The sequence below is a fragment of the Panulirus ornatus genome, chromosome 12 (genome assembly GCF_036320965.1).
Source record: "Panulirus ornatus isolate Po-2019 chromosome 12, ASM3632096v1, whole genome shotgun sequence".
Lineage (NCBI taxonomy): Eukaryota > Metazoa > Arthropoda > Malacostraca > Decapoda > Palinuridae > Panulirus > Panulirus ornatus.
This window is the reverse complement of record NC_092235.1, coordinates 17,610,244-17,637,108: the sequence shown is the minus strand read 5'-3', so window position 1 is coordinate 17,637,108 and position 26,865 is coordinate 17,610,244. Positions and strand designations below refer to the sequence as shown.

Sequence of the window (26,865 nt, the reverse complement as noted above, 5' to 3'; positions counted from 1 at the left end):
ATTCAAGGAGGACAAGGGTCATTTCAGTGAAAATGCTAAAGGACTCGCTGTGGATTGACTGCAATGGATGCAATTATTATATGAAATTAGCATGAATGGGAAACTTGGTCCCAGTTGACTAATCATCTTTTTGAGTAAAGTAATAAATAAAGAAGCACTTTAACGTACTGCATATGGGTTTATGGAAAAAAAAGAGGGGGAGGGGAATGATGTTGCAGATCTTGTTGTGTATACATTATCCAACTTACTGCATAGGTTATGATGATAAGTGAGAGAACAGTATTACAATGACTCAGAGGCTGTTTGGATATCTGGGCTTTAGGCCCATCAACTGCCAGGGCCATTAAGGCTCATCGAGTTATATCAAAAAACATTTTGAGCACCTCCTTCAGGTGTTCATGATAATTCCAAGACCGAACACATACACTATATAGATGGCCCTTTTAAAAGAGCTGCACTTAATCCCAGATATGTGTTGTGAGTAAGCTTAACCTATCATCCCAAAGAATCATACTCTTGCAGAAGTTATCATCGGGTATAATTATACATACTAAATATAAAGTATTGTATTTCAAAATTCATTTTAAAAATACATTTCGGTTTACAGCAAAAACAGGCAGTCTTATACCTTTGCTAAACTCAAACAGCAGTTTTTCATTCAATGGTAAAAAAAAGATTGCAATTTGATAGTTAAAATACATCCTCCATGTAACTAAATACTAGGCATGCTTTAATCAAAATGTTTCTGTCAGCTGACTGAAAAAAAGAAAAGAAAAAAAGCAATTTCAAACATATATCAATTATCTGGATTAAGCTGTATTTTTTGTTTTAAATGATATCTAACAGTATGTAAGAGCCATCTTCCTCTCTAGAGAAATGAGAATGTTTCTGTTTGAAAAAAAAAAAATCCACTTGGGTGAATGGTTCAGATATACTCAATAACTTAAACACAGATACAAAATAGAATTTTAGCATGTTTAAAACAACAAAAGGAGGCTGCATTTTCAAATAATTTTTTTTGGAAGACAAAAGTACAAATGCATTACATTTGTGGATTAGACATTTGTGAAAAGTAATTCGTTTCTAAGAATGTGCCATAATAAAAAAAATATAGAAATATTCTAAAACTGTAAAAATCACTTACATTTCAAGTTGTCACCAGTGAGGGTAATCATGAGAGCAACAAGAGCAGATTATCATTATTACCACTTTTAATGCATGCATTTGTTCACTAGGTAACATACAAAAAATTTAGCTATAATAAGAAGCTCTGTGGCAGAACAAAAATATCCTAATGATAAGTGAAGTAAGAAAATCGAAAGTATGAAAAAATAATATGGAGAATATACAAAAATTACATATTTTAGGAAAAAGGTAAACTAACATTATGACAGATAAAGTCATGCTTAAATATTGATACATAAAAGTTTGTATACATAAAAATCATTCTGTATCCCTAATGTTTTACATATCACAGAATGAGAACACTTTTGTCTAACTTCCCACTCAATGATGAAATATTTTTCCCTGATATCTTTAAATACTGATTGCCTCTCTTATCTTTCCTATCTTTATCTTCCATAGCATTTTTGTTTCTTAGATCTAAACTTAATTTTCTTCCTCCAGTTTCCTATTTTTCATATCATTCTCTGTTTTTTGTAGTGCAAACTGCCTACATCCATTCCACTGATTGATTGTGAAGACGCAGTTTGCATTTGGCCATCTTCATCCACTCCCTTATATGCTAGTTCACCATCTACTTTCACCTACTTATCAATATCTTTCATCCTTTTGACAGGTCTATCTACAGCCTGGCTTGGATCAATTAAAGGGGCATCTTTGCACTTCTTTTCAGACTCTGCCAATGTTCGCCTATGCTTTTGAGAAACATGTTTTTTTATCAATTTGTAAGATACACTATGGTATTCACATGAAGAGCAGTGATATAACTTTTTTCCTGAATGCAAACGCATATGCAAAACGAGTGAAATATTATTTAAAAATGTTTTTTTGCATACTGTGCATATGTAAGTCTTCTTATGTCGACTGTTTAGTTTCCTTCTCTTCTGCTTCTTCTGAAATGAATGTGCATGCTTGTGAAAATTATCAAAAAAAAAAAAAAAAAATTAATATCAAAGCAACATAATCAAAGCTCTTGAAGACTACAACTTTCTTCAGCATAAAAAGTATTTTGTGCATTCAAAGAGAAATCTCTTATATACAAAGCATTTTCCAAATCATTTAAAGCTCCTCTGACATTTCTTCAAACTTGCTAAGCTCTTACACTTCAAATGATTTATTATTCCTTTAACTCTGGTTTCTACCCTACACTTAATTCTGTTTCTTTAACCTCCTCCACCCATCTGACATCCTTCCCATATCAATTCTTTCCACAGTCTTATATGAGACATTACATGCAACAAGGGAAACCCCAACAAATTCTAAGTTTAGAAAACATGTCAAAATTTTTAATAGGTAAATAATTTGTTTTCAATTCATACTTATTTGCCATTTTCACATTTGAGGTAGTGCCAGCACCAGAAATAGGCCTCATTCTCTCAAATTCATTCTCTAGTTGTCATGCATAATGCCTGAAACCATAGCCCCATATCCACAACCATGCCCCTCAAACCTTTCTGTGGCTTTCCCTGACTGCTTCATATGCCCTGGTTCTGTCCAATAACAGCATGCTGCCCCCTGTATATCACATTGCTCCTATTCATTCTATCCCATGCACACACTTCACCCTCCTTCATATTCTGTTTCACACATTCCTTCATCTCCAATTCAGTCTCTCTCTTCTTGTTCCCTCCACTAGACACATATATTAGTCAACCTCTTGTCATTCATTCTCACCATATGTCTTAATCCTTTCTAGCACACTCTCTTCAGCTCTCTCAACCATACTCTTCTTATAACCATATCTCTTTCATACCCTATCATTACTTAATCACCCTTCCTTACACCACATATTCACTTTTCCAACATTTTCAACATTTTCCATACATTCTCATCTATAATATTTGTCTCATCCATACAACAGGGCTGGGGTTACTTTATCCTCAAACATATCCATTTTCATCCTCCCAAATAGTCACATCTCTTTCCACACATTCCTCAATGCTCTCAGAACCTTCGCCCCCTCACCCTCAGTTTCCAGGGTTCCATTAGTTGCCATGTGCACTCCCAGGTATCTAAAACTTTTCACTTTCTCCAAATTTTCTGCATTCATTCTCAAACCCCAACTAAGCTGCCTCTTTGCACAGGTAAACCTAATAGCCTTGGTTTTTATTCACATTTACTCTTACCTTTTACCCACTCTGCCAAACTCAAACCACCTACAGTTTCTCAATTGAATCTTCCACTTGTATTATGTCATCAGCAAACAACAATTGATGCCCTTCCTAGGCCCCCTCACTTCATCTCACTTCACACCTGATCCACAAAAAAATTACCACTCCTGAAACAAACTGTTCCCCAGTCTGATATGCTCTGTGTATGCTATCACCTTCTCAGTCATCATTCTTCCATACGACATACCAGCAACACTTAACAAACTTATACCCTTGTGATTCGAAGAGCACTATGTATGCATTCTCCCAATCCTCAGGCACCTCATTATGATCCATATATACAGTGAAAATACAGAGTAACCAATCAACAACACAGTCGCCCTCTCAATCTACCACCCTATCATCAAACACACCCAACAGTCCTTCAAAGAACTCACTCCAACTTGTAATCACTGCCTGTTACCAGTTCCCCATTTGCCCCTTTGACCATTGCACACATTTGTAGACTTGTTCTCGCATCATTAACATCCTTCCAAAAGATTTCCTTATTCTCCCTGAAACTTTCTCTCGTGCATCTCCTAATCACTACACTCCTTCCCTATGGCTACTGCCCATACACCTCGCTTTTCTCTTTCACAAGCAACCTTGCTTCGTCACTTCACCACTTTCTAATCTTTTTCAGCTGCCCACCTCCCAACTTCTGCATGCCACACACTTCCCTCACATCTGCCAGCACTGCTTTCCCAAATCTTCACCCTTGCCTCAATCAGGTAATAACCGCATATTCCACTACCCATCCCTCTCAGCACATGCACATCCAAGAGTTTTTCTTTTTGAACACCTATCAATTAGAATATAATCCAATAACACCTGCTTACAATCTTTCTTACCCCACGTATAATAGATTCTGCCTGCTTGAGGTTACACCACAAGTGAACAGTCACCTTTGGCAAGGCTGTATCATTGGGAGTACAGTCTGCCACATTACTTCTCACTCCAAAGAGTCTACATTTCCCTGCTACTTACCAAGTTGTGCAGCCTTAGGCAGAAGGAGCCTTCAGAAAGGTCCTGCATAACACCAGAACTTTTTTTATCTTTCTTTTTAAGAGATATTGGTCCTGGGAAAGTTATAATAAAAAAAAGTCCTTCAACCAAGTACTTCTGATCAGCAATCCCTTTCCAGCACATAAATCCACAAGCTGTTCACCATTTCTATTCATCTTACTTAATAACCTTGCACTCCACTTAAACTCTAAAGTGCCACATTGCCCACTTTCTTATTCAAATCACCCATCACTAATACCCAATTTCTTGCATCAAAACTGCTTACATGCTCATTCATCTGCTCTCAAAATGCTCAACCCTCTTCATTATTCTTCTCATGGCCAAGTTCCATGCACAAAGGATCACCCATCTTTCGTAATCCACTTTCATTCTTACCCACATCAGTCTTAAACTCACTTCCTTATACACTCACACATTCCTATAACTCCTTCAGTGGAAAAGCTACACTTAAAATCAATTACAGTATTTTGTGGAATATAGGACGCATTATTTCCAATAAAATGTTTTCCAAAAGTCAACCCGAGTCTCGTATACTTACAGTCAGGTCCAGAATGACCATAACACTGGTATTAAACTGAATTTCAAGCATCATCATACCACACATGGGATCTCAAATCCTGTGTAATTCATTTTAATTTTGACTAAATTCATGAAATTAATGAATATTAATGAATCAACACTTCCTGCAAAATCCTATAACTGGATTGCAGAAAATCATTGTCCTTACTTCTCCCTCCAGACCTACTTTTAACAAAATACAGGTTGAGTGTCCCTTATCCGAAATGCCTGGGACGACAAGTATTTCAGATTTTGGATTTTTCAGAATAGAGAATATTTTCATATACACTATGAGATATCTTGGGGATGGGACCCAAGCTAAAAACAAAACATTTATGTTTCATATACACCTTGTTCACATAGCCTGAAGGTAATTTATACAATATTTTTAATAATTTTGCAAACGAAACAACATTGTGTAATACTGAACCACCAGAAAGCTGTCACAACCTCAGCTGTGGCTGTTTGGAATCACCTTCATTCCTGACTCTGAATCTATATGCTACTGATAAGCAATCATTTTCTTACACTTATTCACACATAAGTACTTAACAATGAAAAAATATGAAATACCATAAAAATGGGTATGTTTGAAGGAATAGTGGTTCCAACAATGTTATGTGGTTGTGAGGCATGGGCTATAGATAGGGTTGTGCAGAGGAGGGTGGATGTGTTGGAAATGAGATGTTTGACGACAATATGTGGTGTGATGTGGTTTGATCAAATAAGTAATGAAAGGGTAAGAGAGATGTGTGGTAATAAAAAGAGTGTGGTTGAGAGAGCAGAAGAGGGTGTATTGAAATGGTTTGGTCACATGGAGAGAACGAGTGAGGAAAGATTGACAAAGAGGATATATGTGTCAGAGGTGGAGGGAACGAGAAATGTGAGACCAAATCGGAGGTGGAAGGATGGAGTGAAAAAGATTTTGAGCAATCAGGGCCTGAACATGCAGGAGGGTGAAAGGCGTGCAAGGAACAGAGTGAATTGGAACGATGTGGTATACTGGGGTCGATGTGCTGTCAATGGATTGAAAGGGCATGTGAAGCGTCCGAGGTAAACCATGGAAAGTTTTGTGGGGCCTGGATGTGAAATGGGAGCTGTGGTTTTGGTACATTATACATGACAGCTTGAGACTGAGTGTGAACGAATGTGGCTTTTGATGTCTTCTCCTAGCGATACCTCGCACGCATGTGGGGGGAGGGGGTTGTCATTTCATGTGTGGTGGGGTGACGATGGGAATGAATAAAGGCAGCAACTATGAATTATGTACATATTTATATATGTACATGTCTGTGTATGTATATACATATATGTATGCATTGAAATGTATAGGTATGCATATGTGTGTGAGGACACGTATGTATGTATATACATGTGTATGTGGTTGGGTAGGGCCATTCTTTCGTCTGTTTCCTTGCACTACCTCACTGATGTGGGAGACAGTGACAGAGTATGATAATAATAATAATACCATAATGAAAAAAATAATGTGTTTAGGAAAACATAGCAGCACAGTAGCATCAGCAGTATACCTGCATCAGCTGGTAAACAATAACAACAAACTGCAGGTTTTTACTTTCCACCAATGCTGTGGTGTGGAATTTTCCTCTTGTAATGTCATGTCGCTGCTCAAAAAAATTTGGGATTTTGGAGTATTTCTGATTTCAGATTTTCAGATTAGGGATGCTCAGCCTGTACCAATTAGGATGTCCCATGCACTTACCCAACTCAATCTTCTTGTTGACAGATGCTTTACAAATATCAATATGTTAATCACTTCAATACTCTCTCCCTACACAGTACATATAGGTAATTACACACATAGTTTGACTCGTATTACCCAAAATGTCCTATGCACAATGTCAACAGTTTTTCTGCACAATGTCAACAGTTTTTCTTGTGTAAGTTATTATACCAAAATTTTAAATTATCGCACAAACATTACACAAGATTTTCATGACACTGTGCAGCACTGCATTTTAATTAATATCAATGTACACCACATGCATTTTCCTACATCATAGAATTATGAGATTATTCGAAGTACTTCCTGTATTAAACATATACTACAATGATCAACTTTTTGCATAAACTATAAGTGCTAACACTGTGGGCCTTGAAAAGCATTCGCCTATTCAGGCAGTCCTCCCATGCTCTCTTCCACTCTCCAATGTTGACTTGAAACTGGATGTGTTAACAAGATATTACAGGAGATGAAGTTCAATCAATAAATGTGAAGTGATTTATTTATTGAATATATCTTAGCAACAAAAAGAAAACCACACAAGAAAATGTATCCAGAAATATTCCTTATGAATATAAAATTGAGTCTAAGGTAAAGTTAGCATCTTTTGAAGTAGTTTCATTTACAGTAACAATTTACAAGCCCTGGTTCAATCCCATGACATGAAGTCAACCCCTGTTTACCAAACTGTTCCGATTCACTCTAACCTATGCACGTCTTTCATGCTCCTCCTCCCCATATAGGCCCAATCACGTTATATAATTTCGAACTATCCGTCCATAACCATTTTGGTCTTTCCCCTTTTCCTTCTCCCCTCCATATACCCACTTTGTCAAACTCTCCTCTCTCATTCATGTCATATGTTTAAAACATTTCAGCACACCCTCTTCAGCTCACACAACCACACTCTCTTTATTGCCACACATAAAGCACATAAGTCTGTGTGTCCATTTGTCCATCACATAATTATATGAAGGTCAAAAGGCCTATATCAACCAAATTTTTGTAAGATAGTCTGGAACAAGGGCTACGTTATTGGGAGGCTCACAAGAGGAATAAGCATCCAAAACTGTTAAATAATGTACTACTTTTGAAGATTTCATGCAAAGGATTATAATAAGAATAACTGTGAGTTCATGCATCCCAGGGTGTGTAGCCAATGTGACAACTTCAGAGAATGTAAATGAAGTGACAGAAGGATTAAGAGGAAGAAAAAGTTTGTAAACATGACATAAAATATAAAAAAAACTAATGGCATGAAGTGAAATGGAGAAGATATAATAATTATCAAGAAAGATATAAAGAACAAGAATAGACACAAAGAAGGCTGCAATGAGAAAATTTGAAGACTGATATCAGGATCTGGAGTGAAGTAATGAATGCAGTGAGACATGGAATTGTAGAAAGAACTGGAATAACAGATACTTCACTTAAAAACATTGGCAACATAACAAATTGTATGATAATTACTAAATCAAAAGAAATAAATTAACTTTGTCTGAGGCAATAAATATCATACACAAACAAGCTCAGAAAAGAATATGAACAAGATGAAGAGAAATAATCCACACACAATATCATGTATGATTATGAAAAGTCTAATCATGGACAATTCCAAAATCAAAAATAAAATTTCTTAGTGAGCATACATGGGAAAACATAATACTTGTTAATCTAACTGAAAAGTGAATGCATTATCATACTTTGTCGCTGTCTCCTGTGTTAGCGAGGTAGCGCAAGGAAACAGGTGAAAGAAAGGCCCAACCCACCCACATACACATTTCTATACATAAATGCCCACACATGCACATATACATACCTATAAATTTCAATGTATACATACATCTACATACACAGACATATACATATATACACATGTACATAATCATACATGCTGCCTTCATCCATTCCCGCCGTAACCCTGCCGCACATGAAATGGCACCCCCTCCCCCCACATGCGTGCGAGGTAGTGCTACGAAAAGACAGCAAAGGCCACATTCATTCAAACTCGGTCTCTACCTTTCATGTGTAATGCACTGAAACCAGAGCTCCCTTACTACATCCAAGCCCCACAAAACTTTCCCTGGTTTACCCTAGACGCTTCATATGACCTGGTTCAATCCACTGACAGCATGTAAGACCCCAGTATACTCCAAACGCTTCACATGCCCTGGTTCAATCCAATGAAAGCATGTAGACCCTAGTATACCAAATCATTCCAATTCACTCTATTCCTTGCATGCCTTTCACCTTCCTGTATGTTCAGGCCCCGATTGCTCAAAATCTTTTTCACTCCATCTTTCCACCTCCAATTTGGTCCCTCATTTCTCATTCCCTCCACCTCTGACACATACATCCTCTTTGTCAATTTTTCCTCACTCATTCTCTCCATGTGACCAAACCATTTCAATACACCCTCTTCTGCTCTCTCAAGTACACTCTTTTTATTACCACGCATCTCTCTTACCCTTTCATTACTTACTCGATCAAACCACCATACATCACATATTGTCCTCAAACATCTCATTTCCAACACATCCACCCTCTTCTGCACCCTTCCATGCCTCACAACCATATAACATTGTTGGAACCACTATTCCTTCAAACATACCCATTTTTGCTCTCTGAGATAACGTTCTCACCTTCCACACATTCTTCAATGCTCCCAGAACCTTAACCCCTCCCCCACCCAGTGACTCACTTCCACTTCCACGGTTCCATCTGCTGCCAAATCCACTCCCAGCTATCTGAAACACTTCCACTTTCTCCAGTTTTTCTCCATTCAAAGTTACCTCCCTATTTCCTTGTCCCTCAACCCTACTGTACCTAATAACCTTGCTCTTATTCACATTTACTCTTAACTTTCTTCTTTCACACACTTTACCAAACACAGTCACCAACTTCTCACCTGAATTAGCCACCAGCGCTGTATCATCAGCGAACAACAACTGACTCACTTTCCAAGCCCTCTCATCCACAACAGACTGCATACTTGCCCCTCTCTCCAAAACTCTTGCATTCACCTCCCTAATAACCCCATCCATAAACAAATTAAACAACCAAGGAGACATCACGCACCCCTGCCGCAAACCGACATTCACTGGGAACCAAAACCTTTCCTCTCTTCCTACCCGTACACATGCCTTACATCCTCGATGAAAACTTTTCACTGCTTCTAGCAACTTGCCTCCCACACCATATACTAGCAAAACCTTCCACAGAGCATCTCTATCAACTCTGTCATGTGTCTTCTCCAATCCATAAATGCTAAATACAAATCCATTTGTTTTTCTAAGTATTTCTGACATACATTCTTCAAAGCAAACATCTGATTTATAACTCTACCACTTCTGAAACCACAATGTTCCCCAATCTGATGCTCTGTACATGCCTTGACCCTCTCAATCAAAAATCAATACCCTCCCATATAATTTCCCAGGAATACTCAACAAACTTATACCTCTGTAATTAGAACACTCACCTTTATCACCTTTGCCCTTGGACAATGGCACTATCCATGCATTACGTCAATCCTCAGGCACTTCACCATGAACCATACATACATTGAATATCCTCACCAACCAGTAAATAACACAGTCACCCCTTTTTTAATAAATTCCACAGCAATAGCATCCAAATCTGCTGCCTTGCCGGCTGTCATCTTCCGCAAAGCGTTCGCTACCTCTTCTCAGTTTACCAAATCATTCTCCCTGACCCTCTCACTTCACACACCACCTCAGCTAAAACACCCTACATCTGCCACTCTATCATCAAACACATTCAACAAACCTTCAAAATACTCACTCCATCTCCCTTTCACTTCACCACTATTTGTTATTACCTCGCATGCATGCTGGGGGAGGGGGTTGTCATTTCAAGTGTGGTGGGGTGGCGACGGGAATGAATAAAGGCAGTAAGTATGAATTATGTACATGTGTATATGTGTATATGTCTGTGTGTGTATATAAATGTATATATTGAAATGTATAGGTATGTATATGTGCATGTGCAGACGTGTATGTACATACATGTGTATGTGGGTGGGTTGGGCCATTCTTTCGTCTGTTTCCTTGCCCTACCTCGCTGACACGGGAAACAGCGACAAAGTATAATAAATAAATATATATATACATGTGTTGGAGGATACAGTGGCAGATATAAGGTGTTTTGGATGAGGTGGTGTGCAAAGTGAGAGGGTTAGGGAGAATGATTTGGTAAACAGAGAAGAGGTAGTAAAAGTTTTGTGGAAGATGAAAGCCGGCAAGGCAGCAGGTTTGGATGGTATTGCAGTGGAATTTATTAAAAAAGGGGGTGACTGTATTGTTGACTGGTTGGTAAGGTTATTTAATGTATGTATGACTCAGGGTGAGGTGCCTGAGGATTGGCAGAATGCTTGCATAGTTCCACTGTACAAAGGCAAAGGGGATAAAGGTGAGTGCTCAAATTACTGAGGTATAAGTTTATTGAGTATTCCTGGGAAATTATATGGGAGGGTATTGACTGAGAGGGTGAAGACATGTACAGAGCATCAGACTGGGGAAGAACAACGTGGTTTTAGAAGTGGTAGAGGATGTGCGGATCAGGTGTATGCTTTGAAGAATATATGTGAGAAATACTTAGAAAAGCAAATGGATTTGTATGTAGCATTTATGGATCTGGAGAAGGCGTATGATAGAGTTGATAGAGATGCTCTGTGGGAGGTATTAAGAATATATGGCATGGGAGGTAAGTTGTTAGAAGCAGTGAAAAGTTTTTATTGAGGATGTAAGGCATGTATACATGTAGGAAGAGAGGAAAGTGATTGGTTCTCAGTGAATATAGGTTTGTGGCAGGGGTGTGTGATGTCTCCATGGTTGTTTAATTTGTTTATGGATGGGGTTGTTAGGAAGATGAAAGCAAGAGTTTTGGAAAGAGGGGCAAGTATGAAGTCTGTTGTGAATGAGAGACTCTTGGGAAGTGAGTCAATTGTTGTTCGCTGATGATACAGCGCTGGTGAGAAAACTGCAGAAGCTGGTGACTGAGTTTGGTAAAGTGTGTGAAAGAGAAAGCTGAGAGTAAATGGGAATATGAGCAAGATTATTAGGTACAGTAGGATTGTGGGACAAGTCAATTGGGAGGTAAGTTTGAATGGAGAAAAACTGGAGGAAGTGAAGTGTTTTAGATATCTTGGAGTGGATTTGGCAGCGGATGGAACCATGGAAGCGGAAGTAAGTCATAGGGTGGGGGAGTGGGCGAAACTTCTGGGAGCGTTGAAAAATGTGTGGAAGGCAAAAACGTTATCTCGGAAAGCAAAAATGGGTATATATGAAGGAATAGTAGTTCCAACAATATTATATGGTTGCAAGGCATGGGCTATAGATAGAGTGGTGCGAAGGAAGGTGGATGTGCTGGAAATGAGATGTTTGAGGACAATATGTGGTGTGAGGTGGTTTGATCGTGTAAGTAATGAAAGGGTAAGAGAGATGTGTGGTAATAAAAGGAGTGAGGTTGAGAGAGCAGAAGAGGGTGTTTTGAAATAGTTTGGTCACATGGAGAGAATGAGTGAGGAAAGATTGCCAAAGAGGATATATGTGTCAGAGGTGGAGGGAACGAGGAGAAGTGGAAGACCAAATTGGAGGTGGAAAGATGGAGTGAAAAAGATTTTGAATGATCGAGGCCTGAACACGTAAAAGGGTGAAAGGCGTGCAAGGAACAGAGTGAATTGGAACGATGTGGTATACCGGGGTCAACATGCTGTCAATGGATTGAACCAGGGCATGTGAAGCATATGAAGCATCTAGGGTAAACCATGGAAAGTTTTGTGGGGATTGGATGTGGAGAGGGAGCTGTGGTTTCAGTGCATTATACATGACAGCTAGAGAATGAGTGTGAACGAACGTGGCCTTTGTTGTCTTTTCCTAGCGCTACTTCGCGCACATGCTGGAGGGAGGGGTTGTCATTTCATATGTGGCGGGGTGGTGACAGGAATGAATAAGGGCAGACAGAATGAATTATGTACATGTGTATATATTTATATGTCTGTGTGTGTATATATATATGTATACCTCGAGATGTATAGGTATGTATATGGATGTGTATGTATATACATGTGTATGTGGGTGGGTTGGGCCATTCTTTCGTCTGTTTCCTTGCGCTACCTCGCTAACGCAGGAGACAACAACAAAGTGTAAAATATAAATAATATAAAAAGTATGTAAGACAAGAGAACAGATGGGAACATCGGTGAAGGGGGTTAATGTGGAAGTAATAACAAGTAGTAATAAAGTGAGAAGGAGACAGAGTGACCATTTTGAAGATTTGTTGAATGTGTTTGATGATAAGAGTGGCAAATATAGGGTGTTTTGGTCGGGGTGGTGTGCGAAGTGAAAGGGTCAGGAAGAATGGTTTCGTGAACAAAGAAGAGGTAGTGAAAGCTTTGCGAAGATGGAGGCCAGCAAGGCAGCGGGTTTGGATGGTACTGCAGTGAAATTTATCAAAAAAAGGGGGTGACTGCGTTATTGATTGGTTGGTAAGGATATTCAATACATGTATTGAAGTGCTTGAGGATTGGTGGAATGCATGCATAGTGCCACTGCACAAAGGCAAAGGGAATAAAGGTGTGTTCAAACTAAAGAGTCATAAGTTAGTTAAGTACTCCTGAGAAATTATATGGGAGGGTATTGATTGAGAGGGTGAAGGCATGTACAGAGCATCAGACTGGGGAAAAGCAGTGTGGTTTCAAAAGTGGTAGAGGATGTGTGGATCAGGTGTTTGCTTTGAAGAATGTGTGTGAGAAATACTTAGAAAAATAGATGGATTTGTATGTAGCATTTATGGATCTGGAAAAGGCATATGATAGGGTGGATAGAGATGCTTTGTGGAAGGTTTTATGAGTATATGGTGTGGGAGGTAAGTTGCTAGAAGCAGTGAAAAGTTTTTACCAAGGATATAAGGCATGTGTATGTGTAGGAAGAGAGGAAAGTGATTGGCTCCCAGTGAATGTCGATTTGCGGCAGGGGTGCATGATGTCTCCAGGGTTGTTTAATTTGTTTATGGATGGGGTTGTTAGGGAGGTGAATGCAAGAGTTTTGAAGAGAGGGGCAAGTACACAGTCTGTTGTGGATGACAGGGCTTAGGAAGTGAGTCAGTTGTTGTTTGCTGATCATGCAGTACTGGTGGTTGATTCGGGTGAGAAACTGCAGAAGCTGGTAACTGAGTTTGGTAAAGTGTATGAAAGAAAAAAGTTGAGAGTTAATGTAAATAAGAGCAAGGTTATTAGGTTCAATGGGGTTTAGGGACAAGTTAATTGGGAGTAAGTTTGAATGGAGAAAAACTGGAGGAAGTGAAGTGTGTTAGATATCTGGGAGGGGACTTAGCAGCAGATGAAACCATGGAAGCAGAAGTGAGTCACAGGATGGGGGAGGGAAAGCTCGGAGAGCAAAAATTAGCATGTTTGAAGGAATAGTGTTCCAACAATGTTATATGGTTGTGAGGCATGGGCTTTAGATAGGGTTGTGCAGAGGAGGGTGGATGTGTTGGAAATGGAATGTTTGAGAACAATATGTTATGTGAGGTGGTTTGATCGAGTAAGTAATGAAAGGGTAAGAGAGATATGTGGTAATAAAAAGAGCGTGGTTAAGACAGCAGAAGAGGGTGTGTTGAAATGGTCTGTGTCAGAGGTAGAGGGAAAAAGGAGAAGCAAGAAACCAAATTGGAGTAGAAGGATATATATCTGCCACTCCATCATCAAACACATTCAACAAACCTCCAAAATACTCACTCCATCTCCTTCTCCCTTCATCACTACTAGTTATTACCTCCCATTTGTCCCATTCACCAATGTTCCCATTTATTCTCTGGTCTTCTGCACTTTATTTATCTCCTACTAAAACATTTTTCATTCTCCCTAAAATTTAATGATACTATCTCAACCCAACTCTCATTTGTCCTCTTTTTCACTTCTTGCACCTTTCTCTTGAGCTCCTGCTACTTTCTTTTATACATCTCGCAGTCATTTGCACTACTTCCCTGCAAAAATTGTCCAAACGCCTCTCTCTTTTCCTACACTAACAATCTTACTTCTTCATCCCACCACTCACTACCCTTTCTAATCCTCCCATCTCCCACATTTCTCATGCCACATACATCTTTGGCACAAGCTATCACTGCTTCCTTAAATACATTCCATTCCTCCCCCACTCCCCTTGCGTTATTTGGTCCCACCTTTTGCCATTCTGTACTCAATCTCTCCTGATACATCCTCACACAAGTCTCCTTTCCAAGCTCACTTACTCTCACCACTCTCTTCTCCCCAACATTCTCTCTTTTCTGAAAACCTCTACAAATTTTCACCTTCACCTCCAGAAGATAGTGGTTTGGGAATGTCTTTGGAGTACAGCCAGGGGTTGGTGAGAGGACAAGAGCAAAGGAAGGAGTAGCACTACTCCTGAAGTAGGAGTTGTGGGAATATGTGATAGGGTGTAAGAAAGTAAACTCTGGATTGAAATGGGTAAAACTGAAAGTGGATGGAGAGAGATGGGTGATTATTGGTGCCTATGCACCTGGTCATGAGAAGAATTATCATGACAGGTAAGTGTTTTGGGACCAGCTGAGTGTGTTAGCAACTTTGATGCATGAGACCGGGTTATAGTGATGGGTGATTTGAATGGAAAGGTGAGTAATGTGGTAGTTGAGGGTATAACTGGTGTACATGGGGTGTTCAGTGTTGTAAATGGAAATGGTGAAGAGCAAGCTTGTATATTTGTGTGCTGAAAAAGGAGTGGTGATTGGGAATACCTGATTTAAAAATAGAGATATACATAAGTATATGTATATATATAAGCAAAAGAGATGGCCAGAGAGTGTTATTGGATTATAAGTTAATTGATAGGCACATGAAGGAGACTTTTGGATGTTAATGTGCTATGAGGGGCAACTGGAGGGATGTCTGATCATTATCATATGGAGGCGGAGGTGAAGATTTGTAGAGGTTTTCAGAAAGGAAGATAGAATATTGGAGTGAAGAGAGTGGAGAGAGTAAGTGAGCTTGGAAAAGAGGAAAGGAGACTTATGTGAGGAAGTACCAAGAGAGACTGAGTGCAGAATGGAAAGAGGTGAGAGCAAATGACATGAGGAGAGTGGATGAGGAATGGGATGCATTTAGGGAAGCGGTGATGGCTTGTGCAAATGAGGCAGGTGGCATGAGAAAAGTGGGAGGTGGGTAGATTAAAATGGGTAATAAGTGGTGCAACGAAGAAGTAAGATTGTTGGTAAAAGAGAAGAGATAGGCATTTGGACGATTTTTGCAGGGAAGTAATGCAAATGACTGGGAGATGTACGAAAGAAAGGCAGGAGGTCAAGACAAAGGTGAAGAGGTGAAGAAGTGGGCAAATGAGAGTTGGGGTGAGAGGGTATCATTAAATCTTAGGGAGGATAAAAAGATGTTCTGGGAAGAGGTAAATAAAGTAAGACAAGAGAACAGATGAGAACATCAGTGAAGGGGACTAATGGGGAGGTAATAACAAGTAGTGGTGACATAAGAAGGAGGAGTGAGTATTTTGAAGGTATGTTTAATGTGTTTGATGACAGAGTGGCAGATATAGGGTGTTTTGGTTGAGGTGGTGTGCAAAGTGAGAAGGTCAGGGATCTGGAGAAGGCAAATGATAGAGTTGATAGAGATGCTCCGTGGAAGTTTTTAAGAGTATATGGTGTGAGAGTTGGGGTGAGAGAGTATCATTAAATTTTAGGGAGAATAAAAAGATGTTCTGGAAGGAGGTAAATAAAGTGCGTAAGACAAGGGAGCAAATGGGAACTTCAGTGAAGGGCGCAAATGGGGAGGTGATAACAAGTAGTGGTGATGTGAGAAGGAGATGGAGTGAGTATTTTGAAGGTTTGTTGAATGTGTTTGATGATAGAGTGGCAGATATAGGGTGTTTTGGTCGAGGTGGTGTGCAAAGTGAGAGGGTTAGGGAAAATGATTTGGTAAACAGAGAAGAGGTAGTGAAAGCTTTGCGGAAGATGAAAGCCGGCAAGGCAGCAGGTTTGGATGGTATTGCAGTGGAATTTATTAAAAAAGGGGGTGACTGTATTGTTGACTGGTTGGTAAGGTTATTTAATGTATGTATGACTCATGGTGAGGTGCCTGAGGATTGGCGGAATGCGTGCATAGTGCCATTGTACAAAGGCAAAGGGGATAAGAGTGAGTGCTCAAATTACAGAGGTATAAGTTTGTTGAGTATTCCTGGTAAATTATATGGGAGGGTATTGATTGAGAGGGTGAAGGCATGTACAGAGCATCAGATTGGGGAAGAGCAGTGTGGTTTCAGAAGTGGTAGAGGATGTGTGGATCAGGTGTTTGCTTTGAAGAATGTATGTGAAAAATACTTAGAAAACCAAATGGATTTGTATGTAGCATTTATGGATCTGGAGAAGGCATATGATAGAGTTGATAGAGATGCTCTGTGGAAGGTATTAAGAATATATGGTGTGGGAGGAAAGTTGTTACAAGCAGTGAAAAGTTTTTATCGAGGATGTAAGGCATGTGTACGTGTAGGAAGAGAGGAAAGTGATTGGTTCTCAGTGAATGTAGGTTTGCGGCAGGGGTGTGTGATGTCTCCATGGTTGTTTAATTTGTTTATGGATGGGGTTGTTAGGGAGGTAAATGCAAGAGTTTTGGAAAGAGGGGCAAGTATGAAGTCTGTTGGGGATGAGAGAGCTTGGGAAGTGAGTCAGTTGTTGTTCGCTGATGATACAGCGCTGGTGGCTGATTCATGTGAGAAACTGCAGAAGCTGGTGACTGAGTTTGGTAAAGTGTGTGGAAGAAGAAAGTTAAGAGTAAATGTGAATAAGAGCAAGGTTATTAGGTACAGTAGGGTTGAGGGTCAAGTCAATTGGGAGGTAAGTTTGAATGGAGAAAAACTGGAGGAAGTAAAGTGTTTTACATATCTGGGAGTGGATCTGGCAGCGGATGGAACCATGGAAGCGGAAGTGGATCATAGGGTGGGGGAGGGGGCGAAAATTCTGGGAGCCTTGAAGAATGTGTGGAAGTCGAGAACATTATCTCAGAAAGCAAAAATGGGTATGTTTGAAGGAATAGTGGTTCCAACAATGTTGTATGGTTGCGAGGCGTGGGCTATGGATAGAGTTGTGCGCAGGAGGATGGATGTGCTGGAAATGAGATGTTTGAGGACAATGTGTGGTGTGAGGTGGTTTGATCGAGTGAGTAACGTAAGGGTAAGAGAGATGTGTGGAAATAAAAAGAGCGTGGTTGAGAGAGCAGAAGAGGGTGTTTTGAAGTGGTTTGGGCACATGGAGAGGATGAGTGAGGAAAGATTGACCAAGAGGATATATGTGTCGGAGGTGGAGGGAACAAGGAGAAGAGGGAGACCAAATTGGAGGTGGAAAGATGGAGTGAAAAAGATTTTGTGTGATCGGGGCCTGAACATGCAGGAGGGTGAAAGGAGGGCAAGGAATAGAGTGAATTGGAGCGATGTGGTATACCGGGGTTGACGTGCTGTCAGTGGATTGAATCAAGGCATGTGAAGCGTCTGGGGTAAGCTATGGAAAGCTGTGTAGGTATGTATATTTGCGTGTGTGGACGTATGTATATACATGTGTATGGGGGGGGCTGGGCCATTTCTTTCGTCTGTTTCCTTGCGCTACCTCGCAAACGCGGGAGACAGCAACAAAGTATAATAAAAAAAATGGTGTGGGAGGCAAGTTGCTAGAAGAGGTGAAAAGTTTTTATCAAGAATGTAAGGCATGTTTACGAATAGGAAGAGAGGAAAGTGATTGGTTTCAGTGAATGTCAGTTTGCGGCAGGGGTACATGATGTCTCCATGGCTGTTTAATTTGTTTATGGATGGGGTTATTATTGAGGTGAATGCAAGAGTTTTGGAAAGAAGGGCACGTCTGTTGTGGATGAGAGGGCTTGGGAAGTGAATCAGTAGCTGTTCGCTAATGACACAGCACTGGTGACTGATTCAGGAGAAACTGCAGAAGTTGGTGACTGGTGACTGAGTTTAGTAAAGAGTATGAAAGAAGAAAGATAAGAGTAAATGTGAATAAGAGCAAGGTTATTAGGTTCAGTAGGGTTGAGGGACAAGTTCATTGGGATCTAAGTTTGGATGGAGAAAAACTGGAGGAACTGAAGTGTTACAGATATCTGAAAGTGGATTTAGCAGCAGATGGAACTATGGAAGCAGAAGCAAGTCACAGGGTGGGGAAGGGAGTGAGGGTTCTGGGAGCACTGAAGGATGTGTGGAAAGTGAGAACATTACCTCGGAGAGCAAAAATGGGCATAGGCTATGAATAGGGTTGTGCGGAGGAGGGTGGATATGATGGAAATGATATGTTTGACGACAATATGTGATGTGAAGTGGTTTAATCGAGTAAGTAATGAAAGGGTAAGAGACATGTGCGCTAATAGAAAGAGTGTGCTTGAGAGAGCAGAAGAGGGTGTATTGAAATGGTCTGGTCACATGGAGAAAATGAGTGAGGAAAGATATATGTGTCAGAGGTGGAGGGAACGAGAAGTGGGAGACCAACCTGGAGGTGGAAGGATGGAGTGAAAAAGATTTTCAGTGACTGGGGCCTGAACATACAGGAGGGTGAGAGGCGTGCAAGGAATTTTATTTTATTATTTTATTATACTTTCTCGCTGTCTCCCGCGTTTGCGAGGTAGCGCAAGGAAACAGACGAAAGAAATGGCCTAACCCCCCCCCATACACATGTATATACATACGTCCACACACGCAAATATACATACCTACACAGCTTTCCATGGTTTACCCCAGACGCTTCACATGCCTTGATTCAATCCACTGACAGCACGTCAACCCCGGTATACCACATCGCTCCAATTCACTCTATTCCTTGCCCTCCTTTCACACTCCTGCATATTCAGGCCCCGATCACACAAAATCTTTTTCACTCCATCTTTCCACCTCCAATTTGGTCTCCCTCTTCTCCTCGTTCCCTCCACCTCCGACACATATATCCTCTTGGTCAATCTTTCCTCACTCATTCTCTCCATGTGCCCAAACCACTTCAAAACACCCTCTTCTGCTCTCTCAACCACGCTCTTTTTATTTCCACACATCTCTCTTACCCTTACGTTACTCACTTGATCAAACCACCTCACACCACACATTGTCCTCAAACATCTCATTTCCAGCACATCCATCCTCCTGCGCACAACTCTATCCATAGCCCATGCCTCGCAACCATACAACATTGTTGGAACCACTATTCCTTCAAACATACCCATTTTTGCTTTTCGAGATAATGTTCTCGACTTCCACACATTCTTCAAGGCCCCCAGAATTTTTGCCCGCTCCCCCACCCTATGATCCACTTCCGCTTCCATGGTTCCATCCGCTGCCAGATCCACTCCCAGATATCTAAAACACTTCACTTCCTCCAGTTTTTCTCCATTCAAACTCACCTCCCAATTGACTTGACCCTCAACCCTACTGTACCTAATAACCTTGCTCTTATTCACATTTACTCTTAACTTTCTTCTTCCACACACTTTACCAAACTCAGTCACCAGCTTCTGCAGTTTCTCACATGAATCAGCCACCAGCGCTGTATCATCAGTGAACAACAACTGACTCACTTCCCAAGCTCTCTCATCCCCAACAGACTTCATACTTGCCCCTCTTTCCAAAACTCTTGCATTTACCTCCCTAACAACCCCATCCATAAACAAATTAAACAACCATGGAGACATCACACACCCCTGCCGCAAACCTACATTCACTGAGAACCAATCACTTTCCTCTCTTCCTACACGTACACATGCCTTACATCCTCGATAAAAACTTTTCACTGCTTGTAACAACTTTCCTCCCACACCATATATTCTTAATACCTTCCACAGAGCATCTCTATCAACTCTATCATATGCCTTCTCCAGATCCATAAATGCTACATACAAATCCATTTGCTTTTCTAAGTATTTCTCACATACATTCTTCAAAGCAAACACCTGATCCACACATCCTCTACCACTTCTGAAACCACACTGCTCTTCCCCAATCTGATGCTCTGTACATGCCTTCACCCTCTCAATCAATACCCTCCCATATAATTTACCAGGAATACTCAACAAACTTATACCTCTGTAATTTGAGCACTCACTCTTATCCCCTTTGCCTTTGTACAATATATTTTTATATTTATTTATATTTATTTTTATTTATTATACTTTGTCGCTGTCTCCCGCGTTTGCGAGGTAGCGCAAGGAAACAGACGAAAGAAATGGCCCAACCCCCCCCATACACATGTATATACATACGTCCACACCCGCAAATATACATACCTACACAGCTTTCCATGGTTTACCCCAGACGCTTCACATGCCTTGCTTCAATCCACTGACAGCACGTCAACCCCTGTATACCACATGACTCCAATTCACTCTATTTCTTGCCCTCCTTTCACCCTCCTGCATGTTCAGGCCCCGATCACACAAAATCTTTTTCACTCCATCTTTCCACCTCCAATTTGGTCTCCCTCTTCTCCTCGTTCCCTCCACCTCCGACACATATATCCTCTTGGTCAATCTTTCCTCACTCATTCTCTCCATGTGCCCAAACCACTTCAAAACACCCTCTTCTGCTCTCTCAACCACGCTCTTTTTATTTCCACACATCTCTCTTACCCTTACGTTACTCACTCGATCAAACCACCTCACACCACACATTGTCCTCAAACATCTCATTTCCAGCACATCCATCCTCCTGCGCACAACTCTATCCATAGCCCACGCCTCGCAACCATACAACATTGTTGGAACCACTATTCCTTCAAACATACCCATTTTTGCTTTCCGAGATAATGTTCTCGACTTCCACACATTCTTCAAGGCCCCCAGAATTTTCGCCCCCTCCCCCACCCTATGATCCACTTCCGCTTCCATGGTTCCATCCGCTGCCAGATCCACTCCCAGATATCTAAAACACTTCACTTCCTCCAGTTTTTCTCCATTCAAACTCACCTCCCAATTGACTTGACCTTCAACCCTACTGTACCTAATAACCTTGCTCTTATTCACATTTACTCTTAACTTTCTTCTTCCACACACTTTACCAAACTCAGTCACCAGCTTCTGCAGTTTCTCACATGAATCAGCCACCAGCGCTGTATCATCAGCGAACAACAACTGACTCACTTCCCAAGCTCTCTCATCCCCAACAGACTTCATACTTGCCCCTCTTTCCAAAACTCTTGCATTCACCTCCCTAACAACCCCATCCATAAACAAATTAAACAACCATGGAGACATCACACACCCCTGCCGCAAACCTACATTCACTGAGAACCAATCACTTTCCTCTCTTCCTACACGTACACATGCCTTACATCCTCGATAAAAACTTTTCACTGCTTCTAACAACTTTCCTCCCACACCATATATTCTTAATACCTTCCACAGAGCATCTCTATCAACTCTATCATACAATATATATATATATATATATATATATATATTTTTTTTTTTTTTTTTTTTTTTTTTTTTTTTTTTTTTTTTATACTTTGTCGCTGACTCCCGCGTTTGCGAGGTAGCGCAAGGAAACAGACGAAAGAAATGGCCCAACCCCCCCCCCATACACATGTACATACACACGTCCACACACGCAAATATACATACCTACACAGCTTTCCATGGTTTACCCCAGACGCTTCACATGCCTTGCTTCAATCCACTGACAGCACGTCAACCCCTGTATACCACATGACTCCAATTCACTCTATTTCTTGCCCTCCTTTCACCCTCCTGCATGTTCAGGCCCCGATCACACAAAATCTTTTTCACTCCATCTTTCCACCTCCAATTTGGTCTCCCTCTTCTCCTCGTTCCCTCCACCTCCGACACATATATCCTCTTGGTCAATCTCTCCTCACTCATTCTCTCCATGTGCCCAAACCATTTCAAAACACCCTCTTCTGCTCTCTCAACCACGCTCTTTTTATTTCCACACCTCTCTCTTACCCTTACGTTACTTACTCGATCAAACCACCTCACACCACACATTGTCCTCAAACATCTCATTTCCAGCACATCCATCCTCCTGCGCACATCTCTATCCATAGCCCACGCCTCGCAACCATACAACATTGTTGGAACCACTATTCCCTCAAACATACCCATTTTTGCTTTCCGAGATAATATTCTCGACTTCCACACATTTTCAAGGCTCCCAAAATTTTCGCCCCTCCCCCACCCTATGATCCACTTCCGCTTCCATGGTTCCATCCGCTGACAATTCCACTCCCAGATATCTAAAACACTTCACTTCCTCCAGTTTTTCTCCATTCAAACTCACCTCCCAATTGACTTGACCCTCACCCCTACTGTACCTAATAACCTTGCTCTTATTCACATTTACTCTTAACTTTCTTCTTTCACACACTTTACCAAACTCAGTCACCAGCTTCTGCAGTTTCTCACATGAATCAGCCACCAGCACTGTATCATCAGCGAACAACAACTGACTCACTTCCCAAGCTCTCTCATCCCCAGCAGACTTCATACTTGCCCCTCTTTCCAAACTCTTACATTCACCTCCCTAACAACCCCATCCATAAACAAATTAAACAACCATGGAGACATCACATAAATATATTATATATATATATATATATATATCCCACTCAGTTGCATTTTTTTCCCTGCAAAATATCGTCCAAATGCTCTCTCTTCTCTTTCACTAATAATCTTACTTCTTATTTTTGCAGGGAAAAAATGCAATTGAGTGGGAGATTTATAAAAGAAAGAGACATGAGGTCAAGAGAAAGGTGCAAAAGGTGAAAAAGAGGGCAAATGAGAGTTAGGGGTGAGAGAGTATCATTAAATTTTAGGGAATAAAAAGATGTTTGGAAGGAGGCAAATAAAGTGCGTAAGACAAAGGAGCAAATGAAGTGAAGGGCGCAAATGGGGAGGTGATAACAAGTAGTGGTGATGTGAGAAGGAGATGGATGTGAGTATTTTGAAGGTTTGTTGAATTGTTTGATGATAGAGTGGCAAATATAGGGTGTTTTGGTCGGGGTGGTGTGCGAAGTGAAAGGGTCAGGAAGAATGGTTTCGTGAACAAAGAAGAGGTAGTGAAAGCTTTGCGAAGATGGAGGCCAGCAAGGCAGCGGGTTTGGATGGTACTGCAGTGAAATTTATCAAAAAAAGGGGGTGACTGCGTTATTGATTGGTTGGTAAGGATATTCAATACATGTATTGAAGTGCTTGAGGATTGGTGGAATGCATGCATAGTGCCACTGCACAAAGGCAAAGGGAATAAAGGTGTGTTCAAACTAAAGAGTCATAAGTTAGTTAAGTACTCCTGAGAAATTATATGGGAGGGTATTGATTGAGAGGGTGAAGGCATGTACAGAGCATCAGACTGGGGAAAAGCAGTGTGGTTTCAAAAGTGGTAGAGGATGTGTGGATCAGGTGTTTGCTTTGAAGAATGTGTGTGAGAAATACTTAGAAAAATAGATGGATTTGTATGTAGCATTTATGGATCTGGAAAAGGCATATGATAGGGTGGATAGAGATGCTTTGTGGAAGGTTTTATGAGTATATGGTGTGGGAGGTAAGTTGCTAGAAGCAGTGAAAAGTTTTTACCAAGGATATAAGGCATGTGTATGTGTAGGAAGAGAGGAAAGTGATTGGCTCCCAGTGAATGTCGATTTGCGGCAGGGGTGCATGATGTCTCCAGGGTTGTTTAATTTGTTTATGGATGGGGTTGTTAGGGAGGTGAATGCAAGAGTTTTGAAGAGAGGGGCAAGTACACAGTCTGTTGTGGATGACAGGGCTTAGGAAGTGAGTCAGTTGTTGTTTGCTGATCATGCAGTACTGGTGGTTGATTCGGGTGAGAAACTGCAGAAGCTGGTAACTGAGTTTGGTAAAGTGTATGAAAGAAAAAAGTTGAGAGTTAATGTAAATAAGAGCAAGGTTATTAGGTTCAATGGGGTTTAGGGACAAGTTAATTGGGAGTAAGTTTGAATGGAGAAAAACTGGAGGAAGTGAAGTGTGTTAGATATCTGGGAGGGGACTTAGCAGCAGATGAAACCATGGAAGCAGAAGTGAGTCACAGGATGGGGGAGGGAAAGCTCGGAGAGCAAAAATTAGCATGTTTGAAGGAATAGTGTTCCAACAATGTTATATGGTTGTGAGGCATGGGCTTTAGATAGGGTTGTGCAGAGGAGGGTGGATGTGTTGGAAATGGAATGTTTGAGAACAATATGTTATGTGAGGTGGTTTGATCGAGTAAGTAATGAAAGGGTAAGAGAGATATGTGGTAATAAAAAGAGCGTGGTTAAGACAGCAGAAGAGGGTGTGTTGAAATGGTCTGGACACATGGAGAGAATCAGTTATGAAGATCACAAGAAGATATATGTGTCAGAGAGAGGAAAAAGGAGAAGCAAGAAACCAAATTGGAGTAGAAGGATATATATCTGCCACTCCATCATCAAACACATTCAACAAACCTCCAAAATACTCACTCCATCTCCTTCTCCCTTCATCACTACTAGTTATTACCTCCCATTTGTCCCATTCACCAATGTTCCCATTTATTCTCTGGTCTTCTGCACTTTATTTATCTCCTACTAAAACATTTTTCATTCTCCCTAAAATTTAATGATACTATCTCACCCCAACTCTCATTTGTCCTCTTTTTCACTTCTTGCACCTTTCTCTTGAGCTCCTGCTACTTTCTTTTATACATCTCGCAGTCATTTGCACTACTTCCCTGCAAAAATTGTCCAAACGCCTCTCTCTTTTCTTACACTAACAATCTTACTTCTTCATCCCACCACTCACTACCCTTTCTAATCTTCCCATCTCCCACATTTCTCATGCCACATACATCTTTGGCACAAGCTATCACTGCTTCCTTAAATACATTCCATTCCTCCCCCACTCCCCTTGCGTTATTTGGTCCCACCTTTTGCCATTCTGTACTCAATCTCTCCTGATACATCCTCACACAAGTCTCCTTTCCAAGCTCACTTACTCTCACCACTCTCTTCTCCCCAACATTCTCTCTTTTCTGAAAACCTCTACAAATTTTCACCTTCACCTCCAGAAGATAGTGGTTTGGGAATGTCTTTGGAGTACAGCCAGGGGTTGGTGAGAGGACAAGAGCAAAGGAAGGAGTAGCACTACTCCTGAAGTAGGAGTTGTGGGAATATGTGATAGGGTGTAAGAAAGTAAACTCTGGATTGAAATGGGTAAAACTGAAAGTGGATGGAGAGAGATGGGTGATTATTGGTGCCTATGCACCTGGTCATGAGAAGAATTATCATGACAGGTAAGTGTTTTGGGAGCAGCTGAGTGTGTTAGCAACTTTGATGCATGAGACCGGGTTATAGTGATGGGTGATTTGAATGGAAAGGTGAGTAATGTGGTAGTTGAGGGTATAACTGGTGTACATGGGGTGTTCAGTGTTGTAAATGGAAATGGTGAAGAGCAAGCTTGTAGATTTGTGTGCTGAAAAAGGAGTGGTGATTGGGAATACCTGATTTAAAAATAGAGATATACATAAGTATATGTATATATATAAGCAAAAGAGATGGCCAGAGAGTGTTATTGGATTATAAGTTAATTGATAGGCACATGAAGGAGACTTTTGGATGTTAATGTGCTATGAGGGGCAACTGGAGGGATGTCTGATCATTATCTTATGGAGGCGGAGGTGAAGATTTGTAGAGGTTTTCAGAAAGGAAGATAGAATATTGGAGTGAAGAGAGTGGTGAGAGTAAGTGAGCTTGGAAAAGAGGAAAGGAGACTTATGTGAGGAAGTACCAAGAGAGACTGAGTGCAGAATGGAAAGAGGTGAGAGCAAATGACATGAGGAGAGTGGATGAGGAATGGGATGCATTTAGGGAAGCGGTGATGGCTTGTGCAAATGAGGCAGGTGGCATGAGAAAAGTGGGAGGTGGGTAGATTAAAATGGGTAATAAGTGGTGCAACGAAGAAGTAAGATTGTTGGTAAAAGAGAAGAGATAGGCATTTGGACGATTTTTGCAGGGAAGTAATGCAAATGACTGGGAGATGTACGAAAGAAAGGCAGGAGGTCAAGACAAAGGTGAAGAGGTGAAGAAGTGGGCAAATGAGAGTTGGGGTGAGAGGGTATCATTAAATCTTAGGGAGGATAAAAAGATGTTCTGGGAAGAGGTAAATAAAGTAAGACAAGAGAACAGATGAGAACATCAGTGAAGGGG

General features: G+C 40.8%; 1 protein-coding gene across 2 annotated transcripts in view; it reads right to left on the bottom strand.

Moving 5' to 3' along the window:
* Window positions 1-551: 551 nt before the first annotated feature.
* LOC139751808 (uncharacterized) overlaps window positions 552-26,865 on the bottom strand; it is an 88,872-nt gene continuing 62,558 nt past the window's right edge. The window contains exon 4 of one of the 2 annotated variants that reach the window (XM_071667392.1): window positions 552-2,075. In XM_071667392.1, the coding sequence (XP_071523493.1) occupies window positions 1,767-2,075 (309 nt within the window). In that variant the 3' untranslated portion in view covers window positions 552-1,766. The remainder of the gene's footprint in view (window positions 2,076-26,865) is intronic. The other variant, XM_071667393.1, reaches the window with a different exon arrangement.